This window comes from Phyllostomus discolor, chromosome 6, assembly GCF_004126475.2.
Source record: "Phyllostomus discolor isolate MPI-MPIP mPhyDis1 chromosome 6, mPhyDis1.pri.v3, whole genome shotgun sequence".
Classification (NCBI taxonomy): domain Eukaryota; kingdom Metazoa; phylum Chordata; class Mammalia; order Chiroptera; family Phyllostomidae; genus Phyllostomus; species Phyllostomus discolor.
In genome coordinates, this window is record NC_040908.2 from 112302314 (window position 1) to 112322889 (window position 20576).

The 20576-nt window shown below is 41.6% G+C and overlaps 1 protein-coding gene across 29 annotated transcripts in view; it reads left to right on the forward strand.

Annotated features, from left to right (window-relative positions):
• Window positions 1-9073, forward strand: part of DLG2 (discs large MAGUK scaffold protein 2) — a 1904207-nt gene extending 1895134 nt beyond the window's left edge. For 28 of the 29 annotated variants that reach the window (XM_036030122.1, XM_036030121.1, XM_036030123.1 and 25 more), the window contains 2 exons: window positions 2191-2282; window positions 4364-9073. In XM_036030122.1, the coding sequence (XP_035886015.1) occupies window positions 2191-2282; window positions 4364-4470 (199 nt within the window). In that variant the 3' untranslated portion in view covers window positions 4471-9073. The remainder of the gene's footprint in view (window positions 1-2190; window positions 2283-4363) is intronic. The other variant, XM_036030125.1, reaches the window with a different exon arrangement.
• The last annotated feature ends 11503 nt before the right edge of the window (window positions 9074-20576 follow it).

Consider the following 20576-nt stretch of genomic DNA (forward strand, 5'->3'; position numbering starts at 1 on the left):
GTCTCTGCCTTCAAAAAACTAGTAGGTTAGGCAAAAGACAAAGCAAATTCATATATTGGAGAATTAAAATCCTAAATTCAGTCATTGCTACAAAAAGCACAAAGGTAATCCAGAGAAAACAGACTAGCATGTGCCAGGGAGATCAAGGAAGATTCCGGGCTACATTTCTTGACATCCAGAGCAAACCTCTGCCTTTCTCTAGAACATATCCTTTGCTTTAGCCCAGTATCTTCTGCACCCAGGAGTTACAACCTCTCACAACTTCTAGGGCCCATGCTGCTTGGAAGGAGGATTATAAACACCCATCCTCAGGACTAAATGTGTTTATTTCAACAACAAGAAATCAGGAACTTTTCACTTTGTTATTATAGCCACTAGCATCCTGTCCAGAGTCATGTTAATGTCTGCCTTTAGTTTGTTTGTTTTTTTTTCCAAATAACCTCTTTTGAAAGAAAGACTTTGGTGTAATGGAAATCCTGTTTGACTAAAAGTTGGTTTAAAAAAAAAACAACTCTGTGTTCTTGCATCAGACTTACTCTTTATTAAATGTGCAACCTTAGGCAAGTCTCTACTACTTCAGAGCTCAGGTACTTGCTCCGAAAAAAAGGAATTGACTAAGACCACACGTTCCAGACCCAGACCTCTGGCTTGCTAAGTGGCAATGCTTCCGAAATTCTATGTGCACCTGTGTTGCATCCTGATGGGCCAACTAAAATGTCTCCACTCTTGGCTGGACTCTTATCAGCCCAGTGCAGTAGCACTGATATTATTATGATGATCAGAGGCAATGATTGCAGCCTTAGATTAATAAAATGACTTCAATTTAGAAAAAAATGGAAATATAAAATAATTTGTATTTAATAAGTGCAATTTGGCAGGCAAAAAAATTAACACCAGAGGACATGGAAAGATAAAGCTGCCACTGGTTAGGAATCAGTAGGTTAGGTTATTTCCCATTTTTCTCTCACCTCAGTTTGTCCTTGAGACTAGGTTGGACTTAAATAAACTTACAATGATTAAGTAGCATTTATATACAATTAATGATACAACAATGGTGACAGAAGAAAGAGACAGAGAATCTCAGGCATAATCCTTTGCAGCCCATTCTATCAGAGCAAAAATAAACAAAGGAGACTCTTTGGAGACTCTTCCTCAACAAGCCCATCTATCCTGGCTCACTATTTGATATTACTTGCCTATAGTCTATTTGAAAACATTTTTGTCCCTGTGCTTTTGATTGTTACATTCCCTCTGTGTTCATTTTAATTCAAGCCTTCTCCAGCAGCTCCTTGAGGTTCCATCTGATTATAAAAACAGAGAAATTTCAGGGCTCTGATTGCTACAGACGTGGCTTGCCATTTGTGGAAGCTGAACAGCAAGAGCTGCAGAATGCCCCTCAGCCTGAAAGATATACATGCCTAAGAGGCCTGTCACGTCCCCTGTGATTCCCGGGAAGCATTTTCTGTGCTTCTCCACTCCACATGTTTTTCAGCTGCACATTGCAGATGAGCAGCAGTCTTTGGGGAAGATGGGGAAGTCAAGAAATCAGAACCTTCTGCACAGTCTGGACCCTAGAACGTCAAGTTGTGTTATGTCAGATGTAATAAGGTCCCCGATGTTGTGATGTGCCTTCCCTCTGGCCATCTCTTCTCCCACAGACCACCCCTGGAAGAGTCTGTTCACTTCTACGGCCCACATTTAACAGAGGTCAAGATAGACTAGAACAAAGACCAAGGAAGGATGACCAGAAAGGTTAGGATTTGGAAGTCAATGACCGTGGAGAGAATGGGTAAAGGAAGTAGGACAGTTTATTCTGAAGGAGCGGAAATGTCAAGGGACACAGGAAAGCTTGATTTAAAGACCTTAGTGTCTGTCGTGAAGTAAGTTCAGCTCTACCCTATGATACTGCAGAGGGCAGAACAGGGCCAGTAACTAGAAATCAAAGGGAGATGGATTCTGCTTCAGTCCAGTGTGGCACCAAGAGACTGCCCTCTAAGAAGAGTGGGCTCCCTGGGAGGGAGTCCTCGTTGCTAAGATTATTCCAGCAAAGAGGAGTCCCAGATGAAAACTAGGAAGCTGCAGCTAAGATTACACTAGGCTTCCTGCAGGATTCATTTTTGTCAGGCATTTTAATTTTTCAGGCTTTGGATAGTCCCTGTGTGGTCTAATACTAAACCTTCATTTTCGCAGGGAGATGAACAAGCGTCTAACAGAGGAACAGGCCAAGAAAACCTACGACCGTGCAATTAAGCTAGAACAAGAATTTGGAGAATATTTTACAGGTAAGTTCTTGTTTTGTTTTATTTAATTTTCAATTGCAGTTGACATACAGGGTGGGGCAAAAATAGGTTTACAGGTGTTCATATGGAAAATAATATAATAATTAATCATTAATAATACAAGAATAAACTGCATTTTGTGTACTCACAACTATAAACCTGTTTTTGTCCCACCCTGTGCAATATTATATTAGTTTCAAGTGTATAACATAGTGACTAGACATTTATATAACTTACAAAGTGATCACCCCAATAAGTCTAGTCCAGGGAAGTTCATTTATCTTTGAACTGTAATAAAAGAGAAAAATTGCCTAACATTTGGCATAAATGAGGGCCTAGTATATTGCCCCTAAAACCTCCCTCCTGAGAACCCCTCCTTCCCCTCTGCTTCACCCACTGGCTTCAGACTCTGGGTCCTCCCTGCTCTGAATGAAGCTGCAGCCAGCTTCCAGGTTCCTAGCGGCCCTATCTAAAACCAGCGACAGCAGATGCCACTGAGCTGTCTCCTGCTATTAAGGATATTTTAGGCATTGATACTTCATTAAACAACCTCCCTGGTGTCATCAGAAAACTTGAAAAATAAACTTTTAGGCCTCAAAATGTGTAGTGTCCAAAGCAGACAGCCTTGAACAGTAACCTCAGGGCTGCCATCCTCTGCGTCAGTGACTGGGGGCCTGTCTCCTCATTAGCACATGTGAACAACAGTCTTAAAACACTTGGGGAGAGGAACATAAGGGAACTAAATGGTAATAGAAAAAAACACAAAAAAGTTTTTATGCATAAAAAACAAACAACTTCCCTTGTTTCTATTAATTCCCCTTCAAGTCTTAAGGCAAAGCATTTTTTTTTCTTTTTAAATATTTCTTGGAAACTTGAAAATTGGGGAATAAAGGAAGATTTTCGTGTCTTGCGTATTCTGGGTTCTCTCTTGTATATTTTTATGAAACATTGATCAAATACAAAGAGTGAGCAACATTTGTAGAATTTGCCTTACAGTGGATAGTTTGAAAACAAGAACTTCCCTCCTGTGAAGGTAGATAGTTAGAAGTTAGATATTTTATATAAAGTTAGATATTTTGTGAAGTTAGATATTTTTTATCTTATTCAGAATTGAAAACCATCAGTGGCTTAGCAGTTTTCAAATATACTGAATCGAATAATCTTAAGTAAAATTTCAATCAGTAACAAAGATATGAGTTATATTTCATTCTGAAAGAGCATCTAGATAGGACCACCAAATCAAAACAATGTGTATTTGACAGTGGCTTATATTCAGGAATAAAATACAGTAATCAATATGTTCTGAGGATTGTTTTGAAAATCTAAACCATGTTCCAATAGCAATCTGTGTCTAAGTTCTGTCATAAGTAGAGTGCTGACATGTTTCAGAGATCTAGCTACAAGACAGCTTTGCTGTAAAGGAGATAATGAAATGTACTTAAATCTACTCTAACTGACTTGGCATTTTAGGTAACACACAGTTTAGCAGTTCATTTATGCTTCCTCCTATATGTGTTTCTTATAAGTAGTTACCACAGGATATTCTCAATATGAGTATATAGGGTAAAATTCCATTTTACTTGGTTCTTAGAGAATGAATGGGGTTTCCTTACAAAGCTTTTGGGGGTTGAGAAAGTTAACTAAAGTTTCTTCCAAAAATGTCATCATTTTCTCTGTGTCTAAAATATATGAATTTCTGTCCCTGACAAAGTAAGTACACTACAAAAATATAAGGCCCCCTTTCTTTCATAAATGGGGAGCTCAGCCTGAAGAGTTGATTGATGCCTAGCACAGGATCTAGCCCAGGGTAGACCGCCATAAAATGTAAATACATGAATGGTTCATTGACCAAAATAATGGACACACATTTAGAAAGTAAAAAGACTGTGGTGCATTTATTACTGATCCAGAACATGCCTTGAAAGCATTTTTTTAATCATTGATGTGACCTTGCTTAAGTAAATTTTCTGCTTTTCCTTATTAAAGTAATGTTAAGCTTCCTGACGAGTTTGTGCATCACTGCTTTGAGCCTCTGCTGTGTACTTGATGAGGAGCCCTAACTCCAGCATTTGCTTCTGTTCTAGCTATTGTCCAAGGAGACACCTTAGAAGATATATATAACCAGTGCAAGCTTGTTATTGAGGAGCAGTCTGGGCCTTTCATCTGGATCCCCTCAAAGGAAAAGTTATAAATTAGCTACCGCACCTCTGACAACGACAGAAGAGCATTTAGAAGAGCAAAATATATATAATATACTATTTGGAGGCTTTTATGTTTTTGTTGCATTTATGTTTTTGCAGTCAATGTGAATTCTTATGAATGTACAACACAAACTGTGTGAAGCCATGAAGGAAACGGAGGGGCCGAAGGGTGGGACAGAAGACACTGCAGTATGCAGGAAGGCTTTGGTTTGCTCAAGGGGCCAGGTGTAGGGATGAACCTCTGACGGGCTTCGTGCCCAAGAGCTGGGCAGCCTCCTCACCCAGCAGATGTCCAGAGCTGACTTAGCCGCTGAGCTCTCTGTGTTTTTTGCTTTAAAGAAAAGTTGCCAGCACTTGAACTTCACCGACCTTCCCATTACCTACATCTGTAATTGGTCCACTTCGAATTTTATAACTATGCACACCTTTTGATTTCTTATCAAGCAAAAGAAAGAAAGAAGGAGAAAAGAAAAGAGTCCCTTTGGAGACGGCATAATATCAGGGAAGGATAAGTATGTAGTTTCTTTGACTGGCATCTGCAAAGACGAGCATTTCATAAAATTTGCAAGTGTACGGAGGACTGACCTGACTGAGAGGAGGGGATTCTACCTGGGGTTAGCTTTATGATTGTTTATTGTCTATTTTGCCATTTATAAAGTAAAAGAAGGCACTAAAGATGAGAATAATTTATACAATAAAAATATATTAAATGTATAGAAACAAATTTCTATAGGTTAAAAAAGTTTTGTGAAATATTTTGTAAAGACTAATCAATTGAAAGACAAACTGTATGCACTATCCGCAGATGATCAAATGCAGGAACTGAAAGTTGCACTCTCCCTTCTATTGCCAATGACCCATTAAGAGCATCTGAATTCCTTCCAAAGTCTGACACAGCCTTCTCCCCGACTTACCTCCCATGATCTGCCTTCACTCTTAGTGATGCACTCTCATGGAGCACATCCTTTAATGAGTTGCCCTCATGGATATTTTTGGAAGACATTTGGTTAATACATTTTTAAGCTCATGGCTTTCAAACTCATGCAAACAAGCTAAAGGGAAGTTTTTGCTTTCCTCTTGTTAGACAACCTGGGCCTGCTCTGCAACTAGTTGAATAACTTTGTTCCTAGTTACTTACATGCAATTCTTAAAGGATCATCTAGTATTTTGGCCAGCCACGAGTAATTAGGACATTTTTTGTCTGTTTCACAAGTAACTGAGGTTTTATAACAGCCAGAGATGGCTTAAAGTCATGGCGAGATCTGTCCCACAATACGCTATTTCTTTGAGGAAGACAGAGAGAAGGGAAGTATCTGGTTGGGGAGTAAGGGTTGTGGACTTGTTTCTGTGTACAGGGCAAGAAGATAGAACCATAAGAAAAGACAGTTAACGACTTTGAGCTCAACCAATTGAACTGCCTTTCTTGGGGGCGGCACCTGGACCAAGTTCATTTCTTAGCAATTAGAATAATGATGATTAATGGAAAAGAAAAAGAAACCTCCTGAAGCCTATATCCTAGGTTAGGGCTGAGGGTGACATTAGCTTTGCCTGTGCCCAAGGTGTTTAGAGAGAGACTTTTCTGTGATCTCAATAACCACTCAACTCTGGGTTCTATGCAGGCCCAGACTAAGCCCCATCGCCTTATTTCTGGGGTACATCCAGACCTGGCAGGGACTCTGCCACACTGTGCAGCAAACCAGCATGCAGGCTGGGATGGGAGAGCAAGAGACAGAGCCATCAGCAGTGATGGGGCTTCTTCACAGTAAGAACGTCAGAGCTCAGACTGAGGGTCTCTTTCCAAAAGCAGGCATTGTTCATCTTATATTAATGCCACTCTGCCTGGCTGCAGTCACCAAAACAAACACAAAAAAGCAAAATTCTGCACCTACCTTGTAGTCTTGAGGCTGCCTTTGCCAATGGAAGGGCTGGCAATGTATTTTCCCTCTGATGAAAGTTAAATTTCTCAAAATGTCCTTAGATTGCTCAAAATGTTAAAGATGTGACCGTGTTTGCCATTTGCCAGCTTGAGGTTGAGGTCTACTTTCATCAGTATTGCTCCCAGGAGTTTTCTGCCACCAGAATGCCATTCCTGATCCCAGCTCTATTTTTAGGCCACCATGATAACTTCTTTGGTTTCTCAACTGAGCATGCAACCATTTATTTAGAGGACTGTCATTAATGAGTAGATGTTTCCGCGGGTCTTGTGATGTGCTTTCCATTTACTATTAAGTATTGCTGTGGCTGAGTACAATCAAATTGAACCACCAACCCTTGGTTTTGTAGTAATATAATTATTTATTTTCCTAGTGTAGATGCTTTCAGATTAGAATTGGCATTTGCACTGATTTTTTTATGTAGATTTATATAAATATATATACATATATATTGCTTGAAGAATCACCAAGCAAATTGGTGAGAGGGTCTTTTCCTATAGAACTTATGCCTCTGTTTATTGTGTTGTCTTGCGCTTCCCCATGTTGAGGTCTCTATGGCTCCAATGAACTGGTGTATTTTGCAGCAAACCTGACGACTGGTGTGGAAATGGCACAAGAGTTACCCAGATTACATCTGGTGCAAATGCACCTGGAGCCTGGGGCCAGACTGGTGCTAACACTGCAAACTTTGTCCGGAGCTCTCTCCAACCTGAAGGCTTGCTGGGGGCGCAATGTCACCTTCACACGCTGGGCCCTTTCGGGAAAGTGCCAGATCGTGTCACTGGTGCTATTTTTCATGCTCTGGTACAATGTGTAGCACCACGGGGGGTCTCAGCTTTACCAAATTTAGAATCCCATTTGTCAGCTAATTGCAGGGGCATTTGTTTTCGCTCTTCTCCCCTGGGATTTGTTGGGCATCTCTTTGCAGGCCTTTCCTCCCAGCCCCAAGTTCTTGGGTTGGCTCTCTCTGTTTAGTGAGCCCACCTTGACGAAGCCGCACTCAGGTGTCTGTGAGCTGTCTTAGATCCTACCGCCAGCCCTTCAGGACTCCAAGCCAGGGAGGGACTCCAATCCACTTTTCTGGCTCCCACCTCTGGTTCTTTCTCATTCTTCCTCTGCTTTCCCCTTCCACTTTCTATCCCATTACATAGCTCTTTTTATTACCTCGCCTTTTACCCTTTCTTGCTGTCTTCTCTAAGTTGTTGACTTTCCTGTAACTCTCCCTTACTCCCTCCCCTTTATTATTCACCTCTTTATTCTCTACTTTATTCTCAGTCTTTCTCCTTCTTATTCCTCTGTCCCCTCCTTTACCCTTCTCTTTTTCTCACTCCTCTATTCATCTCCTCTCCCATACCCTATTTCTTCACTTTTCTGTCCTATAAGGGCTCATGGCTGATTCTGACAGCAAGTCCATAGGCTGGACTAATGACACAAGTACTTCAGGTCACCGTTTCACCTACGCAGCCCAGAAAGCAAAGCTGAGCGTGAGGTCCTGACCTGGAGCAGCTCCAGCCCAGGAGCCAGCCTGCACCACTGCCTGGCAGTGACGATGCACGTGCTCTGGGCTCTGCTGGCACCTGGGTGCCCCTCTGCCAGGAGGCTGGTCCAAAGTGAGCCCACTCCCAGCACCACCTGTGGCTCTAAGGACACCTCCTTTCAATAAAGGCAGATGCTGGCCCCAACATTTATTCTGACAGCAAAACTCCTCCTTCTCATTGAAGCCATGCCATCGCCTTGCTTTGGAGAGAGACATTTTTTCCCATTCATAAGCTTTCTTTTTCCCATTTTTATGTGAAGCCCCCTCTGCTTTTCAACTGGTGATTGCTCTGGTGAGATTGAACGGACTCGCTGGTGAAATAACATCTTTTTTTCCTGTTTTGGTCCTGCCCAAATTTGTACAAAAATATTTAAGTCAAAGACTCAAGCTAATTCCTAAGTTTATCATAGTAATTTGTCACTTCTAGGGGGAAAGGTGGGGCATTTCCCTTAAAACATATTGAGTACCTCCTGTGACAACTGATTTGTCAGAGGACTCCATAGAGAATTCTGTGGATATACATTTTACTTAGGCATACATATGGTATATGTGGTATGTATATCCTGTATACACATACTGCATTGGGTATGAATGAATGTGGATGGAAACCCACCCACACGCTCCAGTCTGTAAATATTCTTCCTCACTGAAAAGTGTGCTTTAGAAATCATGTCTTGTACAGCTGTGCAGTTTCTTGTAACAGCTGAGGACAAGCTAAGACAGGTGGACGATTTAGGCAAAGATCATCCAAAAGACAGAATTCAGAATCCCCCTAGCAACTCATGAGGACAGATAACCAAATGGCAAGGTTGACACCCAATGGGATGGCAAACTTTTCTCCCTTTCAAATTTGTGTTTCCTAAGTGTGTCTTCACTTCTGAGTGCACCAGGCTGTACCCGTTAGAGCCTTTCAATATGAGTGTTGTGCTTCTCTCTGACGGACGTTGCTCTGCTGAGCTGTAGTGTGGGAGGGAGAGAGGGGAATCGCTCCTCGCCTGGGCTGGGGTTACAGAGACACTGCACAGCGTACACTCCTGTTAAGTGTAAATATTCGACACTTCCATTCCATTTGTGTAAAAAATAAAGCACACACGATTATAAAATCAAGATGTATATTTCCTACTCAGTGTGTCCGTGCATATTTATTGCGTTTTTTCAGTTGTCAGCAGTGGCCCCTTGTAAAAAATGCTTCATAGTATTTATAAACATGCCATGGTTTTATTATAAGATATAAATATTAAAACATTTTGTACTTTATAGCAAATTATTTTCTCCCACAACATAATTTGTCTTATGTCATAACAAATAGAATCATTCATTTTTATTTTTTCCATGTTCTGATTTCAGAACTGAAGTATAGTTAGAGTAGGTGTGCTCTGAGAAATATTGGCACTCCTAAAATGAGCTGGAATTGGTGCTTTTGCATATTTTTAAATATTTGGTTACCATCTTGCCCACTTTTAACCAGGATTTTGCCAAGAGTAAACAATATATTTCAAAGAGGGGTTTTTTTTTAGCCCTGGCTGGTGTGGTTCAGTGGATTGAGTGCCAGCCTACAAACTGAAAGGTCCCCGGTTTGATTCCCGATCAAGGCACGTCCCGGGTTGTGGAACAGGTCCGTGTTTCTCTCCCTCCCTTTCTTTCTCCCTCTCATCCCCTCTCTTGAAAAATAAATAAAATCTTTAAAAACAAAACAGGAGTTTTATTGATTGATTGATTTTTTAGAGAGAGAAGGGAAGGAGAAAGAGAAAGAAACATCAATGTGTGGTTGCTTCTCAGGTGCCCCCTAGTGGGGACCTGGACTGCAACTCAGGCATTTGCCCTAGACTGGGAATCGAACCAGCAACCCTTTGATTCACAGGCTGGCACTCAGTCCACTGAGCCACACCAGCCAAGACCAAAACAGGGTTTTTAAAGGCCTTTGATCTATCTGAAAAAATTAATTCCCCATTTTCAAAATTCTGAGGTTCCAGAAGATGCTAAGAATAGAGAAGGATATTTTTGTCCTATTGGACACTTAAGACACAAAGAAAGGCACAAATTGGAGAAGTGTCACTATATGGATAATAACCTGGAGACACAAAATATACCAGCTCTGATCTGAGCATACCAAGAATGGTCAGGTTTGGGAACCTGAATCTGCCAGACAATGTTCTAAATTCTTCCTTCCCAGTTATGTGCTTTGTCATTGACATTTAAACAGCACAGTTCTGACAGCTGGGGGACCAAAACAAAGTCCCCCGTAGAAGGGGTGAATTTTCACCATCAAAGCAATTGCTTTGAAGAATGTTTTGCTTCATGATAAACTATCCCAGAATTGGACCAGCCATCAGGTAGCCAAACTTGGTCACACTGCCTTGGCCATCACTGAACCTAGAGGCCCTGTCACCGGTGATCCCTGGTGCTTCATGACAGTGAGCAGAGACATCAGAGGTGGTGTGAGAAGGCATTGACTGAGGCTGCAAGCCTAATGCAGGCCTTGAATTTCAACAGTTAGTCAGGTTTTACCATTTACACGTCTCACCGGGTTTCATGTTTATGGTAACAGTATACAACAGCCAGATTCACTCCAATAATGGGTGTGTTTGGGGAACAGGAGGGTTAAACAGCTTTTGAATTTCCTTTATGTCCTCTTTAATTCCTACATATGTAACTTTTTAAAACAGTCATGCTAGAAGTCTCAAAAGCTAGAGGTGAACTGCGTATCTCTGAACCTAAGAGGACCTACCTACAAATAGATAGTCTTTGTAGATACTGTGAGACTAAATATCCAGTGACAGAATTTAAAACCCTGTGAGGCACAAAGCTCAGGACCATTGGTAGAGGAGTCACCAGCTTTCTCAGGCAACCAGAAGCAGTCTTCGAAGTTTTCAGGGGAACGATGTCTTCTTTTTTAAAAGGGTTTATTTATTTATTTTTAGAGAGAGGGGATGTGGGGGAGAAAGAGAAGGAGAGAAACACTGATGTGCAAGAGATACATAGATTGGTTGCCTTTCACATGCCCCCAAATGAGGACGTGGCCTGCAACCCAGGCATGTGTCCTGACTGGGAATCAAACTAGCGACCTTTCTGTTCACAGGCCGGCACTCCATCCACTAAGCCACACCAGCCAGGGTGGGACAATGTCTTCTATGGGCCAGAACTGCTGGGTCTCATGACCCCATTTGTTGTTTTCTGTGACTCACCTTTCCCTTAGGAACAACTCAGGAAGCACCACTGCTGTGATGAAGCTAATCCCCTCCTTCAAATGTTACAGCCGAGTCAAGTCCAGACTTTGTCCCTACGTCCCCCTTAGCACAGTTAGGACAAAGCTACAATACTTGGTCAAACTTTGTTAAGGACTGAGGATAACAAAAGGGAAATAACAGATAATCTGACTTAAGGGATGGGCTTAGTGCCCAGCTCCCGGCCAACTGCCACATGATAAAAGCCATCTTTTCCCCACCACCTGGGAGTCCCTCAAATACAGCTAGACCTGGTGTCAGAACCTTTACACTTGTGATGCTGTATCCAACATCCTGTGATACCAGCTACAGGTAAAACGTGCCTGCTGTTCCATTACTCTATCTTGATCATACTAGAATTCAAGTGGGAGTGAGTCACCATGGCTACCTTGGAAGATTGTTTTTAACTGTAAAGTCAGGTTACAAGCAGATTCTGATTCAGCAGATTCAAGGAGGAACCAAGGGCCCAGGTGATGCTGATACTGGTGGTGCCAGGCTCTAATCTAAACTGCTGGCCACCCCAAACGGGTCACACACCAGCATGTTTGTTAATGAAATCGTAATTAGAGTGCTTCACACGTAGTAAAGATAAATACTGTTTCATGTTGTTTGTGTTGCATGTAAAATATTTTTACAGACCTGTACTCAGCCAACTCTGTCTCCAAGGGGCTAACTCTCCTGCTGGGAACTGCAAAATATTAAGCCCTTCTCTATGCTGCCTCCTGGCTTTTCCTCTCAGGTGCTGGTTTTAAAGTCACACAAACCAATGCACAAACTTCCTTCACCCAACTGAGATAGCTAGTAAAATTTGAAACATCTGCCTCAAACCTACTAAGGCAAGGTTCTGAACTGTAGTAAAGCAACTGGAAAACTGATGGCTCCTTCCAAGTCAAGGCAGACATTTTCTTTACAGTTTCCCAAGCCCTGATCCACATTCTTCACAAGGAAAGTCTAAATCTTGAATTTCATTTGCCACAGTCTTGTATCTGATGGCTTTAAGATGCTAGGTAAAATTCTCATGGCCCGATGACCAGTGACTTATGCATTATATATTGCTTAGTCCTTTTTCTATGCCAAAATAAATTTCTCTTTTGCCAAAATAATTTCCACAAATGGCATTAAAAATGTGGAAGTATTTTTACAGATGAGGGGGGGAAACTTCAAGGACAAATGCTTCACAACATGCTTAACAACTAATACTGACCTGTATCAGTGGAACATCACTGGTCTAAACTACTCTCAGCCAGGACAGCAAGGCCATGAGAGAGGCACAGTTCTCTTCTGCCGCCCTCCTTCACATCTAAGGCTGACTTCCTGGTTCTGGTTTCTGGCCTTGTCTGGATAATTGACTCAGGTGACATCTGCTCTTCAGGCTTCAAAGGATGAGCTGTGTTAAACTGCACGGCAGAAAGCTAACGTCCAGTGAGACATAGATTTTACTTGAGCAAAATACAATGGACTACCTCCACTGGAAAGGAGAAGGGAAGAAAAATACTTTATTTTCAGAGAGACATTAAAAATCTTCAATTCCCTGTGGCTCTAAATAGCAAATTATAATTAACCTTTTCTTAGTAACAGACTGAGTCCTTCAGAGAGAACAGTTGATTTCTAGTCAACAAAAACATAAAACCAACAAATTAAAAGATTGAATCATAATTGGACTGTTTGATTTTCGGGCGCTACTCTTGCATCTCTGATATTCCTTCTGCAGAAATTCTGCATGCCCCCTCACTCCTTCAGTTAGCAACTCTGGTACAAATAACCCCCAGATGACGGAAACATCTCCCCTCCATCTTTCCACACCAGTTTCTTCTTACAATATTACTCATCCTAATGGACCACAGACATCCAATCTGGCTTCAAGTTCACAGTGTTTTTCCTTAACAATTGGTGGTTTGGTGTTTGACTATCTGAAATTCCTCACAGTATAAAGTTATAGGAATGTATGTCATGTTTTAAATTAAAATATGGAGTACTTAATCCAACATTTCATGCACAGAAAGGCTAGCAGTTGTTTACTTTAAGATGCCCTGCAAAGAGAACATTTGCCAAAAAACTGTCATGTTTTATTATTTATTTATCTAGTTGTCGTTCCTTACACATTTGGCCAGCAAACAATAAACATCTGCTTGGAGCCAGGCTTTATGTAGACGCTGCAATATAAAATAAGTAAATGCACAGGGCACAGCCTGTCTTCTAAAGGAATGTAAGCCTTGTAGCAGAGACCAAGAAAAAAATGGTAAAACACAGAAACTTTAGAACAGACCAGTGAGTGCACAAAGATTTTGAAAGAGTGACCTTGACACCTAAGAGTAAACCATAGAGCTGTCCGTGATTATCCATCCCCATTGCTCACACCCTGGGAAGAACCTTTATGGGTAACTGGAGTCTCTTCTCTGACAGTCTCTTCTCTGACATTCCTGAATCTGCCCCACTGTTATCCCAGCCTGTAGTGTGAGCCCCCGACAGTTGGAGTTCTTTATTGTAATGCAAGTGTCTTTAAGTGGCATTAAGCTTTTGATTGCACAGCACCCACTTCAAAGTCAGCTATTTCCAATGAATACATTGCCAGCTACACAACTAGATGAAGAGCCAAGCTTCCCATCCCTGAAGTTTCCTTTGTTTGGGCATCTCTGGTTGACTTATTGTAGATGATGTCCTTTTGACCCCTTGTTTTCCCCTTTCCATGCTTCAATTCTCACTCGTTGGTTTTAAATTCCTCAATAAAGAATGAACCTGCGAAACCTTAGTCACCCACCCCACCCTCGACTCCAATAAAAGTGGAACCCTAGGCCCATGCTCACTATTTTCCCTTCCTCTCTCTCTCTCCAACCCCCTCCCTTAAAAATTAATTAATTTTAAACATTTTTTAAAGAATTTCAGGAAACAAGAGACTCGGACAATTGGTCAAGATACAGGACAATCCACATGGTCACTAGAGAACTGGAAAAACAGAGTTTCTGTTTGCTTCTCGATACGCTAAGTATTGGATGCATCAAAGTACATGGTTCCATGAGACCTTCTTTTCTGTGATTACAACTTGGGGCATTTAAAACACATTTCTTAGAACCCTGTGCAGAGTTTATCTCCTTGGAAATGGCAGTTTCCTGGTCTGGAGATTTAAATCAAAAACATTTGATAAGAACTAAGAAGTAAGTTAAACACAGCTCTTTTAAAAAAGAGTAAATGTGGAGCCTAAACTTATGAGCTACATATGTCTCTGTTTCTGCTATTACCTTCTATCCAGGAGACATTTTAAGAAGATTTTGAAAGAGTGGTGGTTGAAGGAGAAAATTAAAGTTATAGGCCTGTAATTGCCTTGATATTTCTAGAATAAATTCTTAGTTATTTGGTGTCAGACATGACCTTGATATGGAAACCACAGGTGATTTCCAAATCCCTTCTTAGTTAATCACCTCAAATCCCTGAAGTTTTGGCCAGAGCTTCAGACAAAGGCCAAAATGTTCAGAAATGCATCTCAGCACTTCTCCCAAGTGAGGCACTGATACACAGTGACAAACTGCCGGCTGCAAAGGAAATGAAACAGGATAATGAAACCACTGTGAATCCGACCTCACTGACATCGTATATTTCTCCCAAAATCTGAAGCAAGTCCACATGAAGAGAATTCTAATGTTGTCCCCAGTCACTGGTTTGCCAAAGTTAGCCCCTTAACACACTAGTTTAATGAACACAGAGAGCAGGCTCTGTGTATGCCAAGATGGGAGACTTCTGCTTTGTTATTAAGACCCATTGGACAAAGAGCAACACAAAGCAGTGGCAAGAGCTGAGCTTACCTGGGAGCCTGCAGAGGGCTATATGCATGCTCCATGTCCCCCGCCCCTCTGTTAAAGGCTCACAGAACTCTCCACAGCACGTCAGCCAGTCTGTGCATCCATGAATGGCAGAGTACCTTCTCCTCAAAATGTGATCTCAGACCAAAGGGACTAGCATCACATGAAGCTTGCTGGAAACACAATTTTAGGCTTCATCCCAGATCTACTGAACCGGCATCTGCATTGGACAAGATTTGCCAGTGATTTCATGCATGTTCAGATTTGCCACACACTGGTTTATAAAACTGAATTAACTGTGAAGAAAAAGGCACTGGAAAAAAATATTTCCTTATAATCAAGAAAGTGAGTTACTAACTACAATGGAGAAAAAATGAAAGGCAAATTGCAGAGGAGACTAGAGCTATCTCATGTAGTAAGCGTATAGCTTGGTGGCATCATGCTTAACTGTAGGAACCCAGTCTGTCTCTGACTACTCCAGGGTGGAGGGGGATGCAAAAGTCATATAGAGAAAGTACTTGGTCAATGCTGAAATCCTGGACTGGTAATTTCCACTGCACCAACCAAGGAGACAATTGGCAGGAGCCTCTAAGGATGACAAAGTGACAGTCCTACATCACAGGTAAGAGTAACGACTAGAGACCAGCAGACCTGAGTTCACTTGGCCACAGCATTCAGCAAGTCTTAGTTGTCATTATTCTGTTTATTCACTAGTTCTCACACCCTCTGAAAGTGATAAGACCATTTGTTTCCCCATTTTAGAGATGAATAAATCAGGGTTTAGAGGAGTGGAGACTCCCCAGAAGTCCGCAGGGCAGGTGCAGAGGTGGGTCTCAAGCTCAGGCTTCAGTTTCTCTTGTTCAGTGTCCTTTACTGCTACAGCAGACAGGCTGCTGTGAATGTTAATGAAGCATCTGATTCAGAGCAGTGATTACCACCAGGAAGGGGCCAGATGGACAAGCAGACAGCCATCTGCCTCCTACCTGGGTCACCTGCCCCCAGGCCCCTTGTTAGGAATTAGTCATTATGTCAAAAGCAAAGATATATCAGGAAAGAACATCTCTGCATGCATGAGTGCAGGAATTAGCTTACCAAATGACTCGCCTAGAACTGAGGGACCAAGACCAAGGAGAGGAAGTTTTCATGAGTGGATAGGTTTTTCTCAAAGTGAAGCTATAGAGCACTGTATTTCACTCTAAGTGAGAAAAGGAAGAAGAGGGAGAGAGAGAGGGCGGGGGGGAGAGAGAGAGAGAGAGAGAAGAGAGAGGGAGAGAGAGGAGGGATAAGGGATAGAGAGAGAAAGAGAAAGGAGGGAGGGGGAGAGAGGAGAGAGAGGAAGAAAGGGAGGGGAAGGAGAGAGGGAGAAGGAGGGGAGAGAGAAGGAGGGGAGAAAGAAAGGGAGGAAGGGGAAGGAAGGAGGAGGGTGGAAAGGAAGGGAGGGAGTGGGGATGAGAGAGAGGAGAAAAACTATCAAGAACTTTCCCTGTGCTGGTCACCATTATCTTAGGTCACCATTGCCACAGCATTGTGACATAGATGTTATCACCCCATACAGTAAATAAACAGGCTTGGAGAATTAAAAGAACACACTCAGTCATCACATGAGAGAGACAATGATTCAAGTTTATCAATGATTTTTTCCCCTACCATGTTTCATGTTGCAATACCAGTCATTTTTAAATAACTCTTTATTTTAGAATAGTTTTATTGTAGCTCAGTGGATTGAGCGTGGGCTGGGAACCAAAGTGTCCCAGGTTTGATTCTCAGCCAGGGTACATGCCTGGGTTGCAGGCCAGAACCCCCAGCAACCGCACATTGATGTTTCTCTCTCTCTCTCCCTCTCTCTCTCTCCCTCTCTCTCTCTCTTTCTCTCTCTCCCTTCCCTCTCTAAAAATAAATAAACAAAATCTTAAAAAAAAAAAAGAATAGTTTTAGATTTACAGGAAAATTACAAAACTAGTACAGAGAATTCCCATATACCTTTCAACTATGTTATGCTATTGTCAACTACTTATCACAATTAATAAACCATTATTAACTAAATTCCGTACTTTATTCACATTTCCTTAATTTTAACCTTTCTCTCTTTCTGGATTCCATCTGGGGTACATATTACATTGAGTCATTCATCACGTCCCCTTAGGTTCTTCTTAGGTGTGACCATTTCTCAGACTTGCTTTGTTTTTAATGACTTTGATGGTTTTGAGGAGTTCTGGTCAGGTACTTTATAGAAGGTCCCTCACTTGGGATTTGTCTGATGTTTTCACATGATTACATACAGGATGTGGGTTTTTAGAAGGAGGATTACAGAGCTAAAGTGCCATTCTCATCACATCATATCAAGAGTACATGACTTAATCACTGCTGATGTTAACTGTGTTCACCTGGCTGAGGTTGTGTTTTTCAAATTTTTCCACTGTAAAGTTACTTTTACGCACCTTTTCAGGCTTTATGCTCTGGAAGGAAGTTATTATGCACAGCCCACTCTTAATTAGTAGGGAGTTATGCTTCCAGTCCTTAAGAGCAAAGTAGATTTGTCTATTCTCCTCCATTCATTTATTCAAAGTTTGTTTATATCAGCAGGGACTCATGGACACTTTATAATTTGGGTTATAATCCAATACTGCTTTAATTTGTTTTTCAGATTGTTTCAGCATTGGTCACTGAAAGCTCTTCATTTGGCTCCCATGTTGCCTTGACATAGCCCCATCATTGTGGATTTTTTTAGCACTTCCTTATTTTCTGGTTCTACAGGAGGCCAGGCTCATTTTGTGTACTTCCTGCCTGAATCCTAAAATGAGTCATTTTTCCAAGACACCCTCACCTCTTTTATTGGAAGACAGTATTAGAAACCAAGATCTGGAGCTGGATGTGCTCATAGCTACTGGGATGCCATTTCTCAGCTGACTTGATGAGGAAATAAATGTGTATGTATTAACTTGTGTATATATGCATACCTAAACATTTTTGTATATAACCATCTGTATGTAGCTAAACATGCAGCTAGACATGGGTTCGCACTGGTGCCTCCACTCTCCTCCATTATTACCTGGATCATTCTAGTCTTCTCCCACTCTAACAGTGAGAACCTAACAACACTCACTTTTCATCTCTTCCTTTCATTATGACTAGCTGTTTCAGGGTGGACCCTCTGCTCAGCAAAGTCCTAAAGAACCTTCATATCTCTCATATTTTGGCTTCAATGGTCTCTTGATTATCTCAGGCTCCTGCTACTTCTTTCCAAGCTTGATGATAAACTTCTTTATAGTAATTCTTCCAGGACTTTATACATCCAAAGCATAAGAAAATAGTAAATAATTGATTTAACAGGCAACAAACCCAACCTCATATGAGAGATGTCATTTTCACAGTCAAAAATGTGATGTTTCTAATTGTTTCTATCTCTATCTAGTATCCATTTAAATTTATTAATTATTTTATCTATTAACTTCATGTATTAATTATTTTATTAACTATATTAATTAATATAAATTATAAATTTATCCATTAACTGAACTCTCAACTTGCCTTGTATCTTAGTCATGTTCAGGTAAGTTCTGTCAAAGGTAGTGATTTGTCAATGATCTAGAATTATCAAATATCTTGTCCCTGCTTCCCACAGTCTCCACAGATGGCACCTGGGGTCCAGGGTGGCCAACAGCAATTCACGGCATCATGAGGAGGGGTTAGCTTCTGCTCACCAAACCTGACCTGCATCTCCTGATCCCACTCACTGCCAATGCGATGGTCCCATCTGTTCTTCTTTGTACTCTGGATCTACTCCCTTTTGGATACTTCCTGGAAAGGCTTTAGCAAACAGGAAAGATTAACTTATCCACAAGCAAATTGTAAATTGTGTACCATGCTGCTTGTATTAGTTAAGCTTCCTTAGTCAAAGGTATAAGAGGAAATATTTCAAAAATATTGATGTGGATTTACATACACATTACCTGATCTTCTCCATAGTCAGCCAAGCTGTTCACCTTTCTTGGCAGCAGGTGGGGAATGAAGTGAGCAGAGAAGAAATTAGATTCTTAAAGAAGGAATGCAAAGAAAGGTAATAGTCAGCTATTAACATTTTAAAGCAAGGCAATATGTTTGAAAGTCTAAGTTTCTTTTGTTCCCATTTTTCATGTCAGCTTGTTACAGAATTTTTCCCATGATGTAATTAAGAAGACCATAAAACCACAGGCAAAAAAGAAAGGACATAAAATAGAAGAAGTAAAGGAGAAACCCATCACTTGTAAACAAAAGTTCTTGAAGATGGAATGTGAGCTGAAGGCAGAGAGACGAGAAGAAACAGAAGTGACAGTCACATTATGTTTTGCTCCTCTCCCTGGGATGAAACCCTGACAAGTTGGAGAACAATTAGGGCAGAGAGGTCCTGGCCACTCTCTACTTGGAATCCTGGGAGGAAGTCACCTGGTGGGCCAGGCACCCCATGTCCATAGAAGTTGGGGATTGGCCCCACCAAAGTAAAGCTCAATGGTACAACATGGTCAAAAATAGACAAGAGCTCAGCTCTAACAAGCTGCCCTCTCTTTCTATCAGATATGTGGGAACCCAGGAGCTTCCACAAGGCCCTGAAAAGGGGAAGCAGAAGGTAGTTGAGTCTGAGAGCCAACTCTCCAACCATGGGATTTATTGTGCTTAGGGGTGACTCAGCAGAGAAGAATAGGATCTACTCCAGACCCAATCTCACTCCAACCAGAAGCCAGCAGAGGGCATGCAGAGGCTCAGTGGAGGTTTTAGAGCCATCATTGATGTGGTGAAATTGGCAACCAGGAAGTAGTGGAACCTCTGCCAAGCCTAGAGAGACCACATTGCAAGTAATACCAGCTTTGACTTTAGATTCAAATGCCAACAGGGCAAGCATCCCTCTAGTGGACAAAGAACATTTCCATGAAAACAGGAGACACTGTCATGGATCGATATTAGCCAATATTGTGCAAACTCTAAAAACCCTCCCCTACCCAATGCCAAGAGGACACAGTAAGCCACAACCCTATCCCACTCACTAAGAGCCATCTTGATGAGGAGCAGGACTGTGGTCAGAAATCTGCGGCACAGATTTTTCACCCAAGGAGACTAAGCATCATCTAAAAGAAATGCTTGAAAGTATTATAAGGGACTAGCTGTTTAAGATTGCCCTAAAATAAAATTAAATTTCAAATGGCAGCTCTGATCCATGAACTTCAACTGACTCAGTCAAGAAAGGAAGCATTATGGAAGACCCCTGGGCAGCTCAAAGAGTTGAAGGAAGAACTGCAGCAGGAGCCTGGGGTGGTGGTAGGGAGAGGACTCTAACTGGGGGAAATGGAAGAGGAAGGAAGGAGAAATGCTGTTACTAGAAACAGAGGGAAAGGGTGCTGAACAGGCAACTAAAATATATGTTCACAGCTTTTCCCTTAGTAAAGAAGGAGGCCTGGCCCAGGAAATAATCATTCATTCAACAACTATCTACTGAGCTGAATGAAGAAGAGCAAGACTACAAAGTTGAATGAGTCCTGGCCCCTGGCCTCAAGAGCTTACAACCCAGTGGGAGGGATCAACAGGAAAAGCTGCACCACCTGCCTAAAGGTCTGAACAATGTTATGGGCTGAGAAC